This window comes from Capsella rubella, unplaced genomic scaffold (assembly GCF_000375325.1).
Source record: "Capsella rubella cultivar Monte Gargano unplaced genomic scaffold, Caprub1_0 scaffold_3, whole genome shotgun sequence".
NCBI classification, from domain to species: domain Eukaryota; kingdom Viridiplantae; phylum Streptophyta; class Magnoliopsida; order Brassicales; family Brassicaceae; genus Capsella; species Capsella rubella.
Genome location: NW_006238921.1, coordinates 8,442,046 through 8,462,207, shown reverse-complemented (window position 1 = coordinate 8,462,207; position 20,162 = coordinate 8,442,046). Strand labels below are relative to the sequence as shown.

The following is a 20,162-nucleotide window of genomic DNA, read 5'->3' as shown; positions in this document are numbered from 1 at the left end:
GAGGATACTTAGTACATGTCCATTCCCCTTTTCTTTCATCAATGCTTCTTACATTATGTTCCAAGCCTCCAAAATTATTTCTCTAAAATTGCTAAGTTAAAAATCTCTAAATCTCTGAACTCTATTGATCCACCTTTTGACTTTGGTTCAGTAAGTTTATCCCATGCTTTCCAATTAAAATCTTCTTCCACCCAAAGGCAGAAATAAATGAGGTTAACTTTGCACATAGTGTCTTTGGGAGGAGGAATCATGACATTGTGTAAGTTGGGAGAGCCATGGCCACTGCCTATCATCACCTCTTATACCTCTTGAGAGAATATGGTGTTCGAAATATTGAATTATCACTCTTTTTATTTTATTTTTTAGTTATAAAATTTAAATTGTAACAAACTGAAATGAATATACTTGATTTTCTATTCCGTCTATTCTATATACATACATATATATATATATATTCTAGTTAAAAAGCCTACGACCATGCATGAGTTCATCACCATAAACAACTAGTTATAACATTTCTTCTTTTTGTTATTTTTTCAGAAAGATATATTATATAAAATTACAAAATAACTCTTTTTGCAGGAAAGTTATAAAATAACGTTTTCATAAGTATAAGTTTTGGGGAAACATAGTACAAAAATTATATGTAGTCATTCAGATTATATTTAAAGAAAACCAAAACGAAAATGTTTTAACTTATTAAACGTATGTGAAACCAACATTATAATTAGGGTTGTGCAGGTAAGGCAAAACGACACGACATTTGCCAACTTAACCAAGCTTTCTTTTTATTTTTCTCAATATTTTGCCACATAATTTCTATTTATTTAACAAATAGCAGCTACAATGTTTCTGTTTAGTATAGCACAAATCATTTTAGAGAAAAATGAAAAGAGAATACAAAAATTTGTAGGATCAGAAATTTTGTGTCTTACAAGTCAGGAACAATTTTCAGATGTCACCTTGATCCGATCTCAAGAGGTCAACAAATTACTCAAATTAATATGCTTCTCTGTTTACGACACTTTATTCTTAGTTTTTGTAGAGATTTCTAGTACTTTGAAACTCCGTAACAAAGTTTAAAACAAAACTAAACAAAAAAAAACTTTGTAATAGTGGTATGCATATGTTTTAAATTAGAAAATTTGGGGTTCATGTGAGCTATACTGTTTGATTCAAGTTTGAAAACAGAACACCACCCATCTAAGGCAAGCAAAACCTTTTTTATTGAGTTCCTCTTGTACAATAAACATAAATAAATCTTCTTACCAAAAAAAGAATAAACATAAATAAATCTTCTAGATAGCCAGAGTCAAGGAGAAGGGAACTTGTAACTTTTATTCTTACCTAAGAGCATGTCTAATGCTAAACTTGTTAACAAGTTTTTTAGCATCTTACTACTATTAAAAGAGAAGTACACATTTAATCATAGCAAAAAAAATTGGTTTCAATTCCAAAAATTACCCTTAATTAGTTTAAAAGGAAAATAGTTTTCTAAATTAAGAAGGGTAATTTTTGTCAATTTTGCACAAAAATTAAAATGCTCCGACCCGACTAACTTTAACCCGCGCGTATGTCCACATTTATTGTTGACCTGAAGCAACCTACGTTCGATCTGTAGTTAAAACCATATATTCTTTTATCAATAATAAACTAATGGGCTTATTTATCATTCAGTATTCTTTGATTTTTACGGCCCATGTTTGTTTCGATTTGAACGCATCGATTAAAGAGTTCATGTAAGCTTCTTTTATCACCGGTGAACTCATCGTTAACCTCTGGTTCCATTACAGCAATCGACGTAGTATGTATATATTCTTACCGCTAACCATTTCTCTATCTCCTCCTCCTTTCTTCAGAGTCGCTTCGTCTCTGGTTCCGTTAGTGACCGGGAAGGTGATGACAACATATGTTAAGATGTCGTTGAGGTTTATCACTGGAAGTATTTGATCAGATTCGAAAGAGGAATCTGAAAATTCAGTATATCTGAGATGAGAGAGTGATTGGAGGAGAAGCAGTGAAAATGGTGGGACAAAGAGAGAGAGACGCACGCTGCTATTTTTCTTGATATTTTTTTAGAGAAGAAAGGTGCAAAATTGATTCTCTTTGTTTTGTTTTTTTTTTTTTTTTCCGATGTTTGTTGTTGTGCTTGAGATTTATTTATTTATTTTATATTATAATAACTTCTTTTTAAAAGGGCATAATAGAACCCATATAGTCATATAAAAAAAATCAAAAAAAAAATCATGATATGGTCATGATATGGTGTGGATCAAGTAAGGAAGGATCCATATAGTCATGATATGCATAGCAGATGAAATAGTATTACGTAAAACACAAAAGAATGATCCAAGATGAAACTAATTTTGAATGGTTACTTAATTATTAGAAGATTTATCTTGAGGCAAAAATTTAAGTCCAAGAGTAACTAACCTCCAAAGACAATATACATATATGGGTGACCATCTTTTAAATTGCATTGATTATGAAGTAATGCCTAAATATTATATAGCATAAATATACTATATTTATTAGGATCGGATCCGCGCTACACCGCGGAGAAAATAATTACATATATATAACATTCAACGGATTATAATATGTTACATTTTAATTTTATTACATTTCAGTCAGTGAATCATATAGTTATGTAATAAGTTTAAATAAAATAATAAACGGAAAAAGCGAGTAAATGATAATATATTAAGTTTTGATACAATTAAAATAATGGTAAAAATTTAACAGCACGAAATAATATTTGTCGATAAATTTTTCAATTTTACCATATTTGTAGTAAAAAGTAGGAATAAACGTAAAAATTACATACTTACAATATATGTTTTGAAGGACTAACATGTACATTAAATCATTTCGTAAAAGACATTATTATATTGGTCATAATTTTAAATCATTGTCCCAAATATTTAACCGAGTGTAGTTGAATACTATATGTCCGTTTTGAAAAATTCAAATTGCAACATATGAAAAAGTTAAATTTTCTTAAAACATTTTTATTATATAGTATAATATCATAAATTAAAAATAAGATCAAATAAAAGTTAAAGAAAAATAATATTTTTTTTTGATATATTATATTAAATTAGTTAGAGAAATATTAGGAAATCCTAAAATTAGTTATAGAAATATTTTAATCCTAAAATTAGATATAGAAAGTACCTGATGTATGTATCGGAACCCAATTTAATATCTAATTTGTTAAAATCGGGTTAAATTTTGATTTTGACATGACCCCGTCTCTATTTTGTACTTTTGTTTTACTAATATAGAAATAATACAAATATCTAACAATTTCTAACTAAACTAACGATAAACCAACCCATTCTAATATGATACACGGTCCGAAATTGAACACACACTAATAGAGACGCTGTAAATAAAATAAAAAATAAAAATAATGCAAAATAACGATGACTAAAACTAAACAACAATCAAATTTAACACAAAACACCCTACGGAACGTATGTACATTATATTGACTACTTAATTTATAACTATATACCATAAAACAAAACATATCAAATATAAAGTAGTATTACCTAAAAAAAATTAAAAAATAAACACCCGCGGTACACCGCGGGTTTAAACCTAGTTATTGTAATAAAAAGAAAGTACAAGTTTTGAAATTAACAAATTTTTGAAGATGAAAGAAATATTGTTTCCAATGGTAAAGTTCTAAATTTAAAGTTTTCAGGATTATTATTATTTCTTTTACTAAATTCAAACCACTCAAATACCAACACCTACCACTAAGAATCAATCTATAAATATGTTAACTAAGGGCATGGGCATTGCAAGGACCCATTCCTTGGTCCTTGCAATTTTTTATCAATTATTTTTGTTAAGGACAAATGTTTATTATTTTGGTACAAGCATTGGTCCAACGGAATTCGTCCCACGGGAAAAACTAATTTTTTTAATTATTAATTATTTTATTTTAATTTATAAGTAAAAACATTTCAAATATTAGATAAATTTATAACATATTAAGAGTGGAAAAAAAGAAAAATTAAAAAGTTACAAAAACATGAAAAAAATTAAACACACAATAAAAACATTATAACATAAAACACAGAAAGATTAAAACATGAAAACATTTTATTGAATTTTTGAAATTTAGAACTTAATCTTCAATCTTCATTATCCGGTAGATATTAAGATCGTTCATAGTACCTGGAGCTCCAAAGAATGCATGCCAAATCCAAAGGTCATAGGAAGCAAACGCCTCCAACACGATTGTAAAAAATTTAAATTTTCTTGAAAATTTCGATAATATGCATCAAATGGATCATCCTCATCTCTTTGGTAGTGGTAATGATTTGAAGATGATGCCATTTATGTTTTTTTTTTTTGGAAATAGAAAGTGAAATAAAAAGAAGACCGATGGTATGAGAAAGGTTTATTTCAGCCAAAGTGTTAATAATACGAAGAAAAAGAGTAGAAGATGTGGAAAGCAAAAATCATTTGGGTTAATAATACGAAGACCCCGATTCATTTTTCCCCTTCACTAATCCTTGTCCAATAACAGCATGCCACGTGGTGAGAAGGACGCTCGTTATTTGTCCCGTTTGAGAATACGTTTCTTCGTTTATATCGCATAAAACATTTTCTTTTAAATGTTTAAAGCCCAAGGACGATGTCCATATACGGCGATGCCCATGGTGTAAGATACATTTTTTAGCTTAATTATCATTATTGATTTTTTTTTTTTGCCTTTTATTACTAAGAAATATGTTAACAATCTTGCATTGTACATGGTCTAATTAGATGTGTGCGTATTATTGTTATTACGTTTAAAGAAAAAAACTGAGAGGTTAATTTCAGCCTTCTAAATACATGATGCTCTCAACATCATCCCAAAGAATCGCCCGCAAAGGCCCGACACAAGTGAACCTGGGGTATAATGGCTCCATAACAACCCCTCCGGCTATACGATTCTTCTCCAAGTCGTAAATAACATTGATTGATGTTTTACTTCTATCAAATCTTCTTCGAGACAACCTGACCTCTCCGCTGCGACTGGTACTTCTAATCAACAACTCATTAATATCGAGGCTCTGCCTAAGCTCATGACAAGGTAAAACAAAAACCTTGTGCGACCATTTACTCTTCCCGGCATCCTCAACCACCCAGAGCTGTAGCATACATTCAGTAACGAGACGGGAACACTCAAAGACAGCTACTTTACCTCTGTAATTCATGAGATTAGCTCGACAAGGATGCCAGATTACACCAGCCTCAACTGGTAACTCAATCAAATTAAACTCCTCAGAAGCCAAGTTAAAACTAATGAGCACACATCTCTTCCCAAGACACCAAGCACCATAGTACAAAACACCATTGATCGAGATCCCTTGGGAGTAAGGACGATGAGGAGGATGAGTGTGGCTCCGAGTGTTTCTCCATGAAGCTCCAGCTCCAAGAACCAAAACCTGAGTCTCGGAGCTCACTCTCCTCAATCCCTTGCTGACCGAACTAACATTGCTTAGCACTTTGTATTCATCACTAACAGGATCATGCCCAAAATAGTTCCACATAAGAGAATCACCTTCCCACATGTTGGATTCTACAATGGGCAACCTCAAGAGCTGCCTTGTGGTGAGGTTATAGATCCGTACTTCTCTCCCAAGCCTGAAACACATCAACCCCCGAAGCGGGTTCACGAAATGGCCTCTCATTGCCGGCAAAGTCAGATCTTCGTTGAGTTGAAGGAAAGATACTGATGCGTCCCAGTTTCTAGGCGATGATGCTGAGAACAGCATATAGTCACTGTAGCTTTGCAAGTCCACCACAGACATGAACACACGCCTTTCTAGCGTCTGTGACGACAATTTGAAGAAAAAATTGGTGAAATACCGAGAGGAGATCAAAGAAGACCAGAGCTTCGACACACACTTGAACCTCAACAGCGAATTCACTGGCAATCGCGCCAGGATCTCCATCCACACTTCCTCGGGGGTCTCCCCAAAGGTTGCGGCGGATCTAGCATCAGCCTTTACGATGCTTCTTCTTCTTCCTTTTCTTCTTCCTCCTCCTGCTACCTTCTTCTTCCTCAGGCCTTTCACGGCAGCAAGACCAAAAGACAACCTCATTGTTGTTGTTACGTTCACAGATCTCTCTTGTTAACAAGGACAACCGGCCCTAAGACCAACATTATAGGTAGTATGTTAATTAGGGTATCTTAGCATTAAATTTGAAAAAGTAAAGTTTAAGAGTTTTTAGTTTTGAGATGTGTTTATTGGTAGGATTTTAAGTTGGATATCTTAGAAAAAATTATTTTTAAAAAAATTAAATAAATTTATAATTTGTAATTTAAGAAAATTGTATAATTATTGCAAATTTAGAATTTGAAAACATACCTAAGAGAGAAATTATAAGATAGAAATTATAACATAAAGTACAGTAAATTTAAACTTGATTGTGTGAAAATTTATTCCAAATATGTTCGACCAAATCGTTCTTCAATTATTCATGCTTAGCTCGATCCCGAAGTTGAGTTCTAGCAGCCATCAGATCGACGAGATTTGAAGGCTATCTGTATCATACGAGAAATCCACTCGTGTACTTTCGGCAGTTTCCGCTTGTTGAAATTCGGTGACATCAAACTGAGTATACATATCTTGTTCATTTTCATCTGGAGATCTTACAAAGAAAATAAAATTATTTAAAAATTAAATTAAATTAAAATTTGTAATTTGAGAAAATTTTATAATTATAGCAAAATTTAAAATTTAAAACATACATAAAATGGTGGTCGTCAGTTGACAACAAAAAAAAGTGGTGGTCATCGGTGATATTATTGTTTCGCATCGCGAGAAAAGGAAAGAAAAAAACTAAGTTAATTTTTTCCCCTTATATATTTATCTCTGTATCCAATCAAACTGTGCCACATATACGTATCTTAATTCTTCAAAAGTATCTTGCATAAGATACTAAGATAGGTATCTTAGCTAACATTATGATTTTTGATTTTGATTTAAATTTAAATCCTAATTCTGCTAAGATACCCCTTAAATCTCGTTGCTCTAATAAGTTAGATACTCTGTACTTCTCTAGAGAGTAAAAAGTAAAACAGAACACAACTCACTTATTTTTAAGGAATCGAAAGTACAACTATTTTGTCTTCACGCTGGTACTCTTTATATAACACTATTTGAGGTTAAAAATGGGCCGAAGACCAAAAGGCCCATATCTATTTGAGTATAATTAACTTGGATACTATTAATTGTTTGGATATGTCAACCTTTTTGATCTTTGATAACTCGTCCACCCACATTTGAATTCCTTATTAGAGCTTCGATTATGAATAGCGTAGGATAACTCACATATACCCTCTTCGAATTAGGAAGTATATTACTTAAACATTGCGTAGGATAACTCACATATATCCTCTTCTAGTTAATTAGGACGAAATCTAGCTGAATCTAAGCATAATATACTTAGATGGAAAACAAGTTACTTAAGAACCCAAGTCCAAAATCGCTAACCTTACTTAAACCTAATATAATATAGTTGGGTTGTACAACTACTAATAATACAAATTACTAAGCAATATAATAGACAATTTCTAATTATAGAACCCAATTAGAAGCAATGATAAAGTCACTTGGTAACACATATTTTTAGCTAACAAACCAGTGATATGTTTGGTATGTGTTTTGCTTATTACAATACTTCGTCCAACACATGATGCCGTTTCAGTAAACTCTTAAGTAATGAAAAATTCAGTCCTTAGATGAAATGTCATGGAATTCAGTTAATTTTTGAATCAACTAAATTATTAATTATCAATTTTTGAAAAATCTTGTGTTTTGCTTAAATAATATACACATAAAGACCTCGGGTTTGGTAAGCACTAGGTTTAAATAATCATATGTTTTAAATTCGAGCTAGGTACACAAATGTCTAGTACAAATTTATATATATAAAGAAAAAAGTGTATAATTACAAAAGCAAGTCATAAGTAAAAGTCTTCCTTCATTTAGTACATTCATTCTTATGTACGTAAGTAAATCACGTACAAGTTCATAGAAATCCTTGCTCGATCTCAACATCATCCCTAGCTACCTTAGTCGGTGGGAGCTAAGAAATTTCTACACTAAAAGAAAAGAAAAGGACGTAAGAAAGGGTTCGTTGACTTTGTCTCAGCCACATGACCCGACTATTTCATAAGAGGAAGACTTGCCAAGTCAATGTCCTTACGAGTGATGTGCTCTATATTATAAAGATAAGCGTGTAAGCAATAATACATGTCTATCACATATTCACATAACAAAACTAAAAATAGCATTTGTCTCCAAAAACTTAGTATGATACAAAAAAAATCTTATTGCTTTCTTGGTATTACTACCATCTATTTTTTCTATGGCTTTCTTGGTATTATTACCTTTGCTTCTCTCACACAGTCGTCCTTGTGCCGCCACGACCAGAGAGATGCTCTTTTGGAGCTACAAAAGGAGTTCGGTATACCAACAACTTCATGGAACACGAGCGTTGACTGTTGTTCATGGCTTGGTGTTACTTGTGATGATATTTTGGGAGAGGTGAGATCACTATATCTCCGTGCCTCCAATGTCACTGTCAACACCTCTTTGAAAACTCACAGTGGTCTTTTTAAACTCCAACATCTTCGTGAGCTAGATCTTTCATTTTGCCATCTCCAAGGTGATATTCCTTATTCCATTGGAAATCTTTCCCATCTCACATCTCTTCGTCTTTCTCTAAATAACTTAGTAGGTGAAGTTCCGGCTTCAATCGGTAACCTAAACCAACTAAGATACATGGATCTTTCGTGTAATCATATAAGAGGTAATATTCCTACTTCATTTGCCAACTTAACCAAGCTTTCTATACTCTCCCTCTATGAAAATAAATTCACTGGTGGGGATATAGAAGTAGTATTAGCCAATTTAACCGGCTTGACCGACATAGACCTCTCCACAAATCACTTCAAATCCTCGTTTCCTTCATTCTTGCTCAAGATGTCTTCCTTAGTCAAGATTGATTTAGTTGAAAACCAATTCGAGGGAACTCTTGATTTTGGGAATACCTCTTCATCATCTAAGCTTGAAGTGTTATCTGTTGGCAACAACAATTTTTATGGGCTAGTTCCAGAATCTATATCTAAATTACAAAATCTCAATTCTTTAGATCTTAGCAAGAACAATTTCAAAGGGAAACTCCCTAGTTCCATATCCAAATTAGATCTCAATTTCATTGATCTTTCCTACAATAAATTCGAAGGCCAAGTACCTCATAATTTCTGGAGAGTCCAGCTGAGACCGTCTCAGGTGGACTCGGGGTCTGTAAAGCTTTCTCATAATTCTTTCAACAGTTTCGGCAAACCAGTGGAAGTTACCGATGGAGCAACGTTAGCAGAGTTGGATCTTGGGTCAAATTCATTCCAAGAAACATTTCCCCAATGGATATGCAAGTTCAGACATTTAACTCACTTGGATTTGTCAAACAACCATTTCTCTGGTTCAATTCCTCAATGTTTGAAGAACTTCACTGGTCTTCAAGTGTTAAATCTCGGACGCAACAGTTTAAGTGGATTCATACCAGATTTTATTGCCTCTCCGTTTCCAGATTTTATTGGCGCTCCGTTACGCTCACTCGATGTCAGCCATAACAATTTGATAGGAAAACTTCCAAAATCTTTGATCAATTGCTTTGATATGGAGTTTCTTAATGTGAAAGGAAACAAGATCAAGGACACGTTTCCTTTTTGGTTGGAATCTCTACAACTTTTAAATGTTCTCATGCTCGGATCAAATGCGTTCCACGGTCCAATCTATAACCCTTCTGCCTATTTAGGTTTTCCAAATCTGCAGATCATTGACATATCCAATAACAACTTTGTTGGATCATTGCCACAAGACTATTTTGCCAATTGGACAATAATGTCATTGGTGTGGGATGAGTCCGACATCCCAGAGTTTGGATATATGGTATATTCTGAAACTATTGATTTGGTGTACAAAGGAGTAGACAAGGAATTTGATCGGATCTATCTTGGCCTCAAAGCCATTGACTTTTCTGGAAACCGGTTTTCCGGACATATCCCTGGATCCATTGGTCTATTGAGCGAACTTCGTCTTCTAAACTTGTCAGGCAATGCATTCACAGGCAACATCCCACCATCCATGACGAATATCACAAAGCTTGAGATACTGGACCTATCACGAAATAACTTGTCAGGTGAAATCCCTCGTGGTCTTGGCAAGCTCTCGTTTCTGTCATACATCAACGTCTCCCACAATCATCTACAAGGATTGGTTCCACAGAGCTCACAGTTTGGAAGTCAAAATTGTTCTTCGTTTATGGATAATCCTGGACTATATGGCTTCGAAGATATTTGTAGAGAAAACAATGTCCCTCTTTCTACAACGCAACAGCTCGAGGAGTCTTTGTCGGAACCGGAAGAGCCAGTGCTGAATTGGATAGCAGCCGCGATAGCGTTCGGACCTGCTGTGTTTTGTGGATTAGTGATCGGACACATCTTCACTTCATACAAACACATGTGGTTTATAGCTAGTTAAGCTCAACGGTTTCGTCAAGTTTGTATAACTCAAATAACTAGTCGTTAAGTGTTTGTTATTTTGTGGTTTCTAATAAACATTGTCGGTGTTATAAGTTGTAAAATCACTAGTATGGAACTATGGATCACTAGTATAAGTTTTTATGTATGAATCCTCAAGTTTCTTTCAAGTGAATTAAATGCCATAGAAGATAGACTAAATTACTTGGATTCATCTGACCATGATGATATGAAACGTACGTATGTCAACTAACTAAGTTACAGTTATTTGTTGGAGCCGAATAGCAGGAATACATCTTCAACCTAGAACGCTTCGTCAAAGAACAAATCATCGGCCACGTTTTCATACTCTAGGGTTCTGGTGACTTGAGGTGGTGTATAATCCATATAATCCATTAATATAGGAAGTGAATCTTCTGAAGAAAGAATCAAACTAAGAAATATTTCATTCTTAATTTACTACCCTTATAAATTAAACGACTGGACGAAGGATGGGTAGGTGAACTTATAAGTAAAAGGAAACTTATAAACCAAGAAACAAAGTTACCCTAAACTTAGAGTGAGATCATGCCTCCGCACTTGCCGCCAGTTTTAGCTTGGCAATGTTTTTAAATTCAATGCCCAATTAATTTGGTTCGGTTGAACCATAACCGGATTTTGGTTCGGTCACAAATTGATCACTCGATTCCTTCTTAAACCTAACTGAGAAACCATAAGTATTCTCCAAGATACAATCTCTCCGATCCGATTAGAATCTTCTCAAAAGCCGTACATGGCTTCCCTCAAGCGTTTGTTGCCGTGGCTGCCATCAGAGTTACACACACATACTGATATGTCTCGTCCGTGTTACTCCATTGGCAAGTCAAGAAATATCATGGGCGTGGTGTGAAGATGTAGAAGAAGATGAAGATGATATGTGGTATACTTGCATCACTCTTTACGACAAATTGAGACAGAGCGACAGGAATTTCGCTACATTGATCCATTTATTTCTAGCTATGTGTATGTCCAAAGTCTGATTCCAGTTCCAGAATAAGAGATAGATATATCAGTGTTGTTTAGTGTTCTTTAAACCAACGGAAATGTGGTTGTAAATCTCAAGATAAGACTAAATGAGGCTTGAGGCTTTATAGTAATCATTTCATCTCCAAGCATATTGCATTTAGTTCTACAAGCAATACAGATTCTAACGAGTTTTCCAACAAAAAGATGTTTCTCTTTTCCTAGCTATGAGATTCACAAAACATGGAATGGAATCTCTGACCTGAAATCTCAAGCAGTGGAATCTTTTAGTTGGGTGCAGCTCTTTTCCGGCCACGGGCTTTACTGCTTGTTGCCTTCTTTGAGTCTACTTCCTCGCCCTGCTCATTGTCACTTCTTTCACTGTCGTCAAAGCTTTCAGTTTTATCTGTTGACTCTTCCTCCTCAACTGCCTTCCCTGAATCTTCTTTGTCCCTTAGTGCCCTGAGTTTTGCCTTCTTTGCATTTAACACAGATAGAAACTGCATTGACACATAACAAAATCAATACAATATCCTTTCACAGAGACTGTTCATCCCTAAAATTGAAGCAACTACGAGATAACAAAAGCCAACGATTCTATTCTAAAGATAACACATGCCTTGGCATAAGTTGCATCCTCAAACTCTGTTTTTTCTTTGCAAAGTTTTTGACCTTGCGCGAGACATTTCTCAGCTTCACTCTTCATCTTCTCAAACGATCTCGTCTTGTTCACAACTTCTTCCTGTGGAGTATAACTAAAAAACTTGAGAGTTGCCAATCCTAAGAAAGCACATAGATCAACTAACTTAAGATCGATTCCATCACATTCATTGGCAACACCTTAGCCATTTCATTCTAAGACATCACAAGAAATCCCCAAAAGTATCAGAGTCATACACTTAGCCTTATATTAGACTCCATAAGAAAATCCAAGACCCCTACAGTGATCTTCTTGCTATCATGAGATGGCTTACACTTCCACCTCCACTCAAGTTTAGTCCCTTCCTTCTCAAACGTCCAAGAGAGCTGTACCCAAACACAACATCCAAAATTTTCAAGACTTACTCAAAACATTAACGAACCATTTGTTCACCAAACAAAAGATTCAAATACTAATTTGATTATAATCAAAAGAAGTTAACATTTTTCATGAACTGACCCGTTTACATCCCTCAAGAGCATCAGAGAAACCATAGATAGAATCAGGCTGTTGAAACCCTAAGTACTGTTCGGCGAGCTCCAAATACTCCGATACAGGTTGGTCCCATTGCGCCGCTCGCTCCGCCACCTCCTCCTCCGTCGCTTCAATTCCGAAAACCAAAAAAAAAAAAAATTCGAAAATCTGTAGAGACTTAGTGACAGTATGAATTTAGGGGTTTCTTTTACCATTGCAAATCCAAGAGGAGGAGCCATCGGTGACGGAGATATCAAAACGAGAGTGATACCAAGTGCCTTTGACGAAAATCGGATCGGCGCCGGAGATTTCAAGCCGGAGACATGTGTGTTTCGTTCTCTCCGATTCAACCATTGCCTTCACATCAAAGTCGCCGAAGACGTTTTTAGAGTCAACTCCGATAATAATGTATTTGTTTTGTTTCGCTTACGTGGATGCTGAGTCAGCTTCGGTCATTAAAACTTGGATAATTCTCTTAAATAAAATATATTATAAATTTTAATTTTTAAAAATAGCACTAAAATATATATTTTTAAGAATATTATAAAATTAAAACTAATTAACATTCAAAACTAATTTTAAATCAATAACACTAAAACTTACCCAAAAAAACTATATCCTAAATATAAATAGTCAATTCAAACATTTTTTAAAAAATTGAACTTTCAAAAGTCAATGTTTTATATTTATGGTATTTTCTTGGAAAAATAAAACTTAAAATGTGGTATTCCAAAGATATTTCTCTTAAAACTTTAACATTTTTTTACATTTTAATGATTTTAGTATTTTACTATATGGTTCTCCTTACATAATTAATTAATTACTGTTTTTATTCATTATTTAATTTGTTTTTGTTAACTTTAAGCTTTGAAAAACTCATCATAAAATTGAAGAATATCTAAATGTAGTTTTACAATTTTTATGTTTGATATTTTTGCATTTCCTATCTCCCTCACTTATAAAGTTAGAATACATCCTTTTTAAAGTGTATTGTAGTCTTTTTTATTTATAATAACCACGTTTGTTATTTAATTAAGTTAATCAAATTTTTTTTTTTTTTTTTGATGAAAGAAAGAGAGAGTTCATTACGTTGAAGTCGCTTTCCAGATACTGAATTACCATTGTAATAGCGCAGTGAAAATATATTAAAATCTCAACACAATAAATCATTATGGAGTTATGAATGTAGATAGAAAAGTCTTGAAAATTTTGTAAGGATTGAAGAATTAAACAAGGTATATTCACCGGAATATATATATATATATATACACTTTCACAACTTTCATAATCTAACTAATTATTAGTTAAAATTTTGTTCAGCTTTGGTGCGAAATCTTAAAACAATATCACAAGTCAAAATAAATAAAAAACCAAAACATTTTTACCTTTTTTCTTTCTAAAACTACAAATTACAACAAACATGTATGTCTGGTGTGTTGAATCTGTGGCTTTAAAAATTATTTCACAAATCCTTCGCCTTTTAAATTACCATTCACTATACTAAAATGTCAAACCTATAAATGCGACGTCTATATACATCTCCCAAAAATATAAAGCATCATAATAATTATGAAATTATTTAATTGTTTTTATGTAACCATTTTGGAGAATTATTATTTATTATTTATATGTTTTTGGCATATAGACAAATGGGACCGACCCACTTATTTGTTGGATAGTCTTTCTTTTACTCCACTCAGCGCATAACCTCTTTATCACACACATCTCAATCATCTCCCACACGTCTTCTTCTTAGTTTTTCAAGTTTACTATCTCACCCTTGAACCTATCACTGATTCGACTTCGACCCTTACTTGTAAGAAGGGCATGTCAGGGAAATATGAAAGCATAATGAGATGCTTATCTTAAAATTTAAATATTAATCAGGGGGTGGTGCAATGTGTTTTTCAATTAAGAGTTTAGGTGTGGGATAATCTAAATCAATGAGCAATTATATTAAATAAAGATTTGATGCATTGCCAATAAGGATGCTATGTCTTTTCCATAATCATCACTTTTAATTTATGTATTCCTTGCCAAGTCCATAAACTCATGTTTAAAAAATAAATATGATGTGTTTTAGTAATCATCTCATCAACCATTGGCAGTGATGGGAGTGGAAGTAAACAAAATATAACAGATGTACTTTTGACTAGTTGCACAAAAAATACTATAGTTTGTGTACCCAAAGTTTATAAAATTTGGAGTTTGGAAAATAATAATTGGGTTTGATATCTTGTCCCTTTGTGCGTTCATAATGATTGTCTGATTAATATTCAATTGTTAGTTCACAAATATATAAATGGAAATATTTTGCATAATTGCCGGAAAAAAACTTGCCCCACCACACTTAAGCTGAAAGCTTATTAAAATATTACGATTAGGAACCAATTTTTTTTTGTAGTTTAGTGATTTTGTTACTGCTAATGTTGGTGAGGAAGACTTGAAATCAATTTAACTAGTAGTACACATTATTCTTAACCTCTGATCAAACTCTAATGAGTTTACGTGGTCTAGTTACTCTAGCTAGTTTCATCTTACCAACTTTGTTCACAAGTCTTTGCCTTTGGTAAGGCTAACCCGATTATGTGTATTATGAATTGAATTAAAACATTATTTTGTTGTAATTGACTTCTTTTCTTAAACTAACTCTATATGTGATTAATTTAAATTTATCTTCACCATTTCTCCAATATTAAAAAAAAAAAAAAGGACTGAAAGTTATTATTGGAGTTTGCTAATCAAAATAGTTCAACAATCATTGAAAGATGTTAGACATCAAACAAGTATGCTATTTCTTGTTTTTATTAACCAATCCAAACATATAATTGAACTATATACACCAAAAATAAACCAAAAAATAAAAAGTCTATAAAAGTTAATATCGAGTAAACCTAATTAACAAAGTGTTAAGTAGTGGAGCACTATTAAGAAACGGTGTCTAGTAACGGCGTTAGCACCGACGAGGAAGGAGATGGTATAAAACACACACACCAACATAAATTGCAAATAGTATCATCATCATCATCATCATTCTCATTACAACACAACACAACACACAGAAGAGAGAGAGAGAGAGATAGAACAAGAAAGACAAAAACAAGGAGAGCGGTTACAATTTCTCTTGTTTGTCACAAGAACAATGGGTAAGCAAATTCTAATCTTCTACTTCGATATCTTCTATGTTCGAAATTTTTGGTTTGAGATTTAGAGTTTTCTTGATTGTGATTGATGATCATAGTTCATAGTTCATAGAGTAGTTGAGATCGTTTGAGCTGCATGTTCATTTTTGTTTAATGCAAGAAAGCATCGGTTGTTAAAAACAACTAAAATTTTGAGTTTCTTATTTGTTTATCATGTTCTTTAATTGTTTTGCTTGATTAAAAATTTAGTTATATCATTAAGGAAAATTATTAACAAAGAAAGTCTTCAATTGAAAAGTTTTGATGTTGGTCCAAAGCCATGATGATTTATGCGTTTAACAAAAGTGTCTTTTCTTTGTTGATTCTTGACTATGCAAAAAAAAGATTTGTCTTTTGGTTTTGTCTAATGCAAAAAAGATTTGGTCGTGTGAACAGTATAATTGATCTTCTTAGAGAAATTGAAACTTGTTGATTATATTATTATATATGCATTGTTTGATTATGCTTAGAATACTATATTACTTTTGTTTAAATAAACAAGCTGTATTCGTCTTTGATGTCCCTACGTTTGGTTAGCGCCTAATGCTTTTAGAAGAATAATTTAGATGGTTAGTTGAATTCTTGGTCATCATTTGTAGCTAAGTATACTTTAGCTTGTTATACTAATAATGAACTTGAGTTGTATATTGTCTATGATTTATATAAGGTGGCATACCAAATATATATCATAGTATTGAATTGTGTCGTAAACGCTCTTTGGAAGTGAGTTTTTCTTGGTTTCACATAGAGTATGTGTAATATGATTATCTTTTTTACTTAGTTGATTTGTGTTTGTGTGGCAGATATCTGTATGGACAAGGAGCCAGATGGTGTGGTGGTCTATGCGAATGGTGATTCGTGTAATCCGAACCAAGAAAATGTTTCTGAGCCACTCTTAGATTCAGTATCGCGCGATGATGCGAATGTACATACAGAGCTTCGGTATGCAGAAGAGAACATCGAAGTGAACGAGTATGATGTTAAAGAGTGTACTAGTGAGGTTCCTGTTGGTAAGCCGACAGGAGATGATTTTGAGTCCAAGGATGTCACTAAGTCAAGTTTACCTGCAAAGCATGGTTCAAAATCAGGTAGAGGGAATAACAAAACAAGGAACACCGTTCCACAACCGTTTTGTTTAGCGACTGAGAAGCGTGCTTCGTCTACACGTTCGTTTACGAGTGAATCTCTCGAATCAGCTGGGTTGAAAAAGTTTCCGGATGGGCATAGTAAATCACAAAACCAGAACACAAAGGTCAGAACTGATTATATTATAGCAAACATACTCTCTTGAATCTTTTTTTTTTTTGTCAAAACGTAACGCCTAATAATCTATTTGCGACTGTAGGTGACTAGGAAACCATTGCAGCCAAAAAACAAGAAACTTTCTGATGAGGAAGATTCTTGCTCTGTTGCTTCTTAGTATGTTTCCGTCTTAATTAAAATTGATTTCTTTGTAACTTACAATTTCAACCTATTTATCAAGTCTTGACTATTGTTCACAGTTCCACGTCGGGTGCAAAGTCTGCTAAATCAAGAAATGTTGCCACCGTAGCTCCTTCATTTCGATCCACTGAGCGTGCCGAGAAGCGGAAGGAGGTGATCTTTCTTTCTATGTTAAGTTTGTAACTACTTGTCTAGCACTTACACTCTAAGAAGTTTCTAATACATTATGCATTGGCTTTAATTGTTTTATGTTCTTTAGTTCTATACAAAACTGGAGGAGAAACACCAAGCAATGGAAGCCGAGAAATCGCAAAGTGAAGCAAGAAATAAGGTGCCATGCTGTTTTCCTTTAGTCTAGACTTGTATAACATATGTTGAATGTTTTTGTTTTTTTTTGGTAAACATATGTTGAATGTTTCTAACATATTATTTTCCCTCTCTTACTATGTGTGGAACTCAAAATCTAAAGGAAGAAAGCGAAGCAGCCTTGAGGAAATTAAGAAAAAGTTTGAGGTTCAAAGCAAACCCAATGCCAAACTTTTATCACGAAGGGCCTCCTCCAAAGGTTGAACTTAAGAAGGTAACACACAAGGTTGTATACAATTTCACTACAACATTCACATAAATAGATATTACCCCTAAACTTTAAAACCCGTTTCGAGTTGTAAACTTTGCATTATGCTTATTATATCTACAATGGTGTACATACACAGGCTCCTCCAACTAGAGCAAAGTCGCCAAAACTAGGACGGAGGAACATAAAAGAAGGGAACAAAGCAAAAGGAGCATCGAGGCGGCATGAAACTCGAAAGCCTCTAGTGATCTCTAAAGAAGGCCATGCTGATGAAACTACACATTTGGAACCGGAGACCGCTTTTGTGTGCTAAAAAAGAGTCTTTTTGGTCACAACGAACTGAGATTTTATGTTTCCGTTGTGAGAACGTGTGGGATGGTTTGTGTGTTTTTAACTTATGATTTGAAGTGTAAATGTGTGTAATTTAAATGTTGTTTATGTCGTGTTTATGAATGTGTACACATAGAAATAAGAATCTTACTGTTGTGCCTTTTACTTGTTTTTAAGTTATAATGAATCTTTTGTTCATAATAATATTTAACAGACACAACGAACGAAGCCTATGTAACCTACCATGGGTCGTGACTCGTGAGAGGACCATCATCGAGAGCCTTGCTTACACTTTTCAAGGCCATAAGCGAATTGTGGCTCTTTTCACTATATCAAAAAATTACCACAAGTAAAAAATAAAAATAGAGAACTTAACTAATAATGATGAAAAATATTCAAAACTCTATAAACATTTATTTGACACACACAAAAAAAAGAGTCTAAACCTTAGGAATAAAAATGTTGGGACCCTGAATTTGTGAATAATGGATGTCATGGGGTCCAAGACCATTGCCTTATTTATACAAAATTTTTGTCACGGCTCTAATCATAATGACATTATATTAATTTATACAAAAAAAGGAGGTTGTTTGATGAAAGCTGTCATTATTGGTGAGAAGTTGGTGGATCAAAAATGAACTGGTTATTCCTTAATCATTTCATTAGTTGTTTGATTATGTTATCAATATGTTGCAACTTGCTCCAATCTCTCCAAACTATATATAATATCAATATTTTAAAATGCAAAAGATAAAAAAGAAAATATTTAGTTGACAAGACAAAAAAGAAAAGAAAATTATTATTAGTTCTTGTCGGTTTGTATTGCCATATAACAACATAAAAAAAAAAAAAGAAATGTTATCACCGTTTCTTGCACAATCTTGATTTCGTAATAGAAGAGTAAGCTTAGCACTAATGGGCCTAGATGGGCCGTAAAATGATATATATATGTGGCGCAACGATGGTGGATTTCAGGTTCTGACACAGAAGAATCTTAATCCAATTTCCCAACACAAGACAGCAGTCACTATCCAGAACTCACACGTGTTTCTCGAGCTCACATCGAGTCATCGATGACTCTTACAGCTTCACATGAAACGTTACCTTCTCCTTTGTATTAGTTGTGTGAAATTTCTCTGCACAGCACTCTATAGATTTTTAGTCTTACGTCGATGTTTCTTATGTAACAACAACTATTAATAGATGTGATTAGAACAGTTATAATAGGATTATGGATTTAACTACTACATGAAAATAAAGTGGAACAGATTTAGTATATAATCCAGACTTGCTAATGATTTATTTACTGGATATTTTATTCGTTAAAACAGAAATATTAAAGTTTAGTTAGAAAAATTTGGTTGGTTTGTCTGGAGTTTTGATGTCCTACCATCACCCATAGATTTTTAATTTTCTTTTAAATTTTATACATCCTAGTACTATTTTTTTGTCTTGATTACTGAATAATTTTTTTTATGTTGGTAACTAATTTATCCTCCTTTAATTTATATGTATACTTCCTTTCTAATATTTGTTCCTCTTCGTTATGCTTTACAAGTTTGTTCACTATATTTAAATCCTTTTTCAACAACTTGTAGCTTTTCTTTAAAACTTATCTAACAATTTCAAAATTTCTGTTGTATATAACTTTTCAGCTAATAAACCAGTGAAACTTCCAAAATATCCTACACTTATAAAAGAAAATGGATTAGCAACACTTCAATATGTTTTTTTATATACAATAATATCCAAAGTAAACTTAATATCATATAAATATTTTGGTATAAACTTAACGTTAAATCGAAATAATCGCAACTAAAATAATTACATCAGTATTGTTTTCGTTTTCATGCAGCATAGGTTTTACTTATCCACAACAGTAAAGCCACGTCATTGTTA

At 33.2% G+C, this 20,162-nt stretch overlaps 4 protein-coding genes across 8 annotated transcripts; 2 read left to right on the top strand and 2 right to left on the bottom strand.

The window, feature by feature from the left end:
* Window positions 1–4,735: 4,735 nt before the first annotated feature.
* LOC17892886 (putative F-box protein At3g52320) lies at window positions 4,736–6,135 on the bottom strand. Its single transcript, XM_006297687.2, has one exon. It carries the CDS (start codon window positions 6,108–6,110, stop codon window positions 4,839–4,841), a length of 1,272 nt encoding a protein of 423 aa, XP_006297749.1. The 5' UTR covers window positions 6,111–6,135; the 3' UTR covers window positions 4,736–4,838.
* A 1,749-nt stretch (window positions 6,136–7,884) lies between these two features.
* LOC17890731 (DNA repair protein XRCC4) lies at window positions 7,885–13,123 on the bottom strand. Of its 4 annotated transcripts, none has more exons than XM_023786874.1 (6): window positions 12,947–13,123; window positions 12,720–12,862; window positions 12,458–12,586; window positions 12,180–12,302; window positions 11,823–12,060; window positions 7,885–8,116 (listed from the first exon to the last, which is right to left on the bottom strand). In XM_023786874.1, the coding sequence occupies exons 1-5, from the start codon at window positions 13,086–13,088 to the stop codon at window positions 11,848–11,850; spliced, it is 750 nt and encodes a 249-aa protein (XP_023642642.1). In that variant the 5' UTR covers window positions 13,089–13,123; the 3' UTR covers window positions 7,885–8,116; window positions 11,823–11,847. The 4 variants fall into 4 exon arrangements, with proteins under 4 accessions (XP_023642642.1, XP_006298402.1, XP_023642644.1 ...); XM_006298340.2 differs by having other exon boundaries at window positions 7,885–8,111; XM_023786876.1 differs by lacking the exon at window positions 7,885–8,116 and adding an exon at window positions 8,149–8,232.
* On the top strand, window positions 8,239–10,728 carry LOC17891521 (receptor like protein 30). Its single transcript, XM_006299258.2, has one exon. It carries the CDS (start codon window positions 8,268–8,270, stop codon window positions 10,557–10,559), a length of 2,292 nt encoding a protein of 763 aa, XP_006299320.2. The 5' UTR covers window positions 8,239–8,267; the 3' UTR covers window positions 10,560–10,728.
* Window positions 13,124–15,762: 2,639 nt separating the features above from the next.
* On the top strand, window positions 15,763–18,431 carry LOC17892139 (protein WVD2-like 3). Of its 2 annotated transcripts, none has more exons than XM_006297871.2 (7): window positions 15,763–15,880; window positions 16,720–17,168; window positions 17,262–17,335; window positions 17,419–17,512; window positions 17,619–17,690; window positions 17,829–17,951; window positions 18,073–18,431. In XM_006297871.2, exons 1-7 carry the CDS (start codon window positions 15,877–15,879, stop codon window positions 18,244–18,246), a joined length of 990 nt encoding a protein of 329 aa, XP_006297933.2. In that variant the 5' UTR covers window positions 15,763–15,876; the 3' UTR covers window positions 18,247–18,431. The 2 variants fall into 2 exon arrangements, with proteins under 2 accessions (XP_006297933.2, XP_006297932.2); XM_006297870.2 differs by having other exon boundaries at window positions 15,764–15,880; window positions 17,829–17,939.
* The last annotated feature ends 1,731 nt before the right edge of the window (window positions 18,432–20,162 follow it).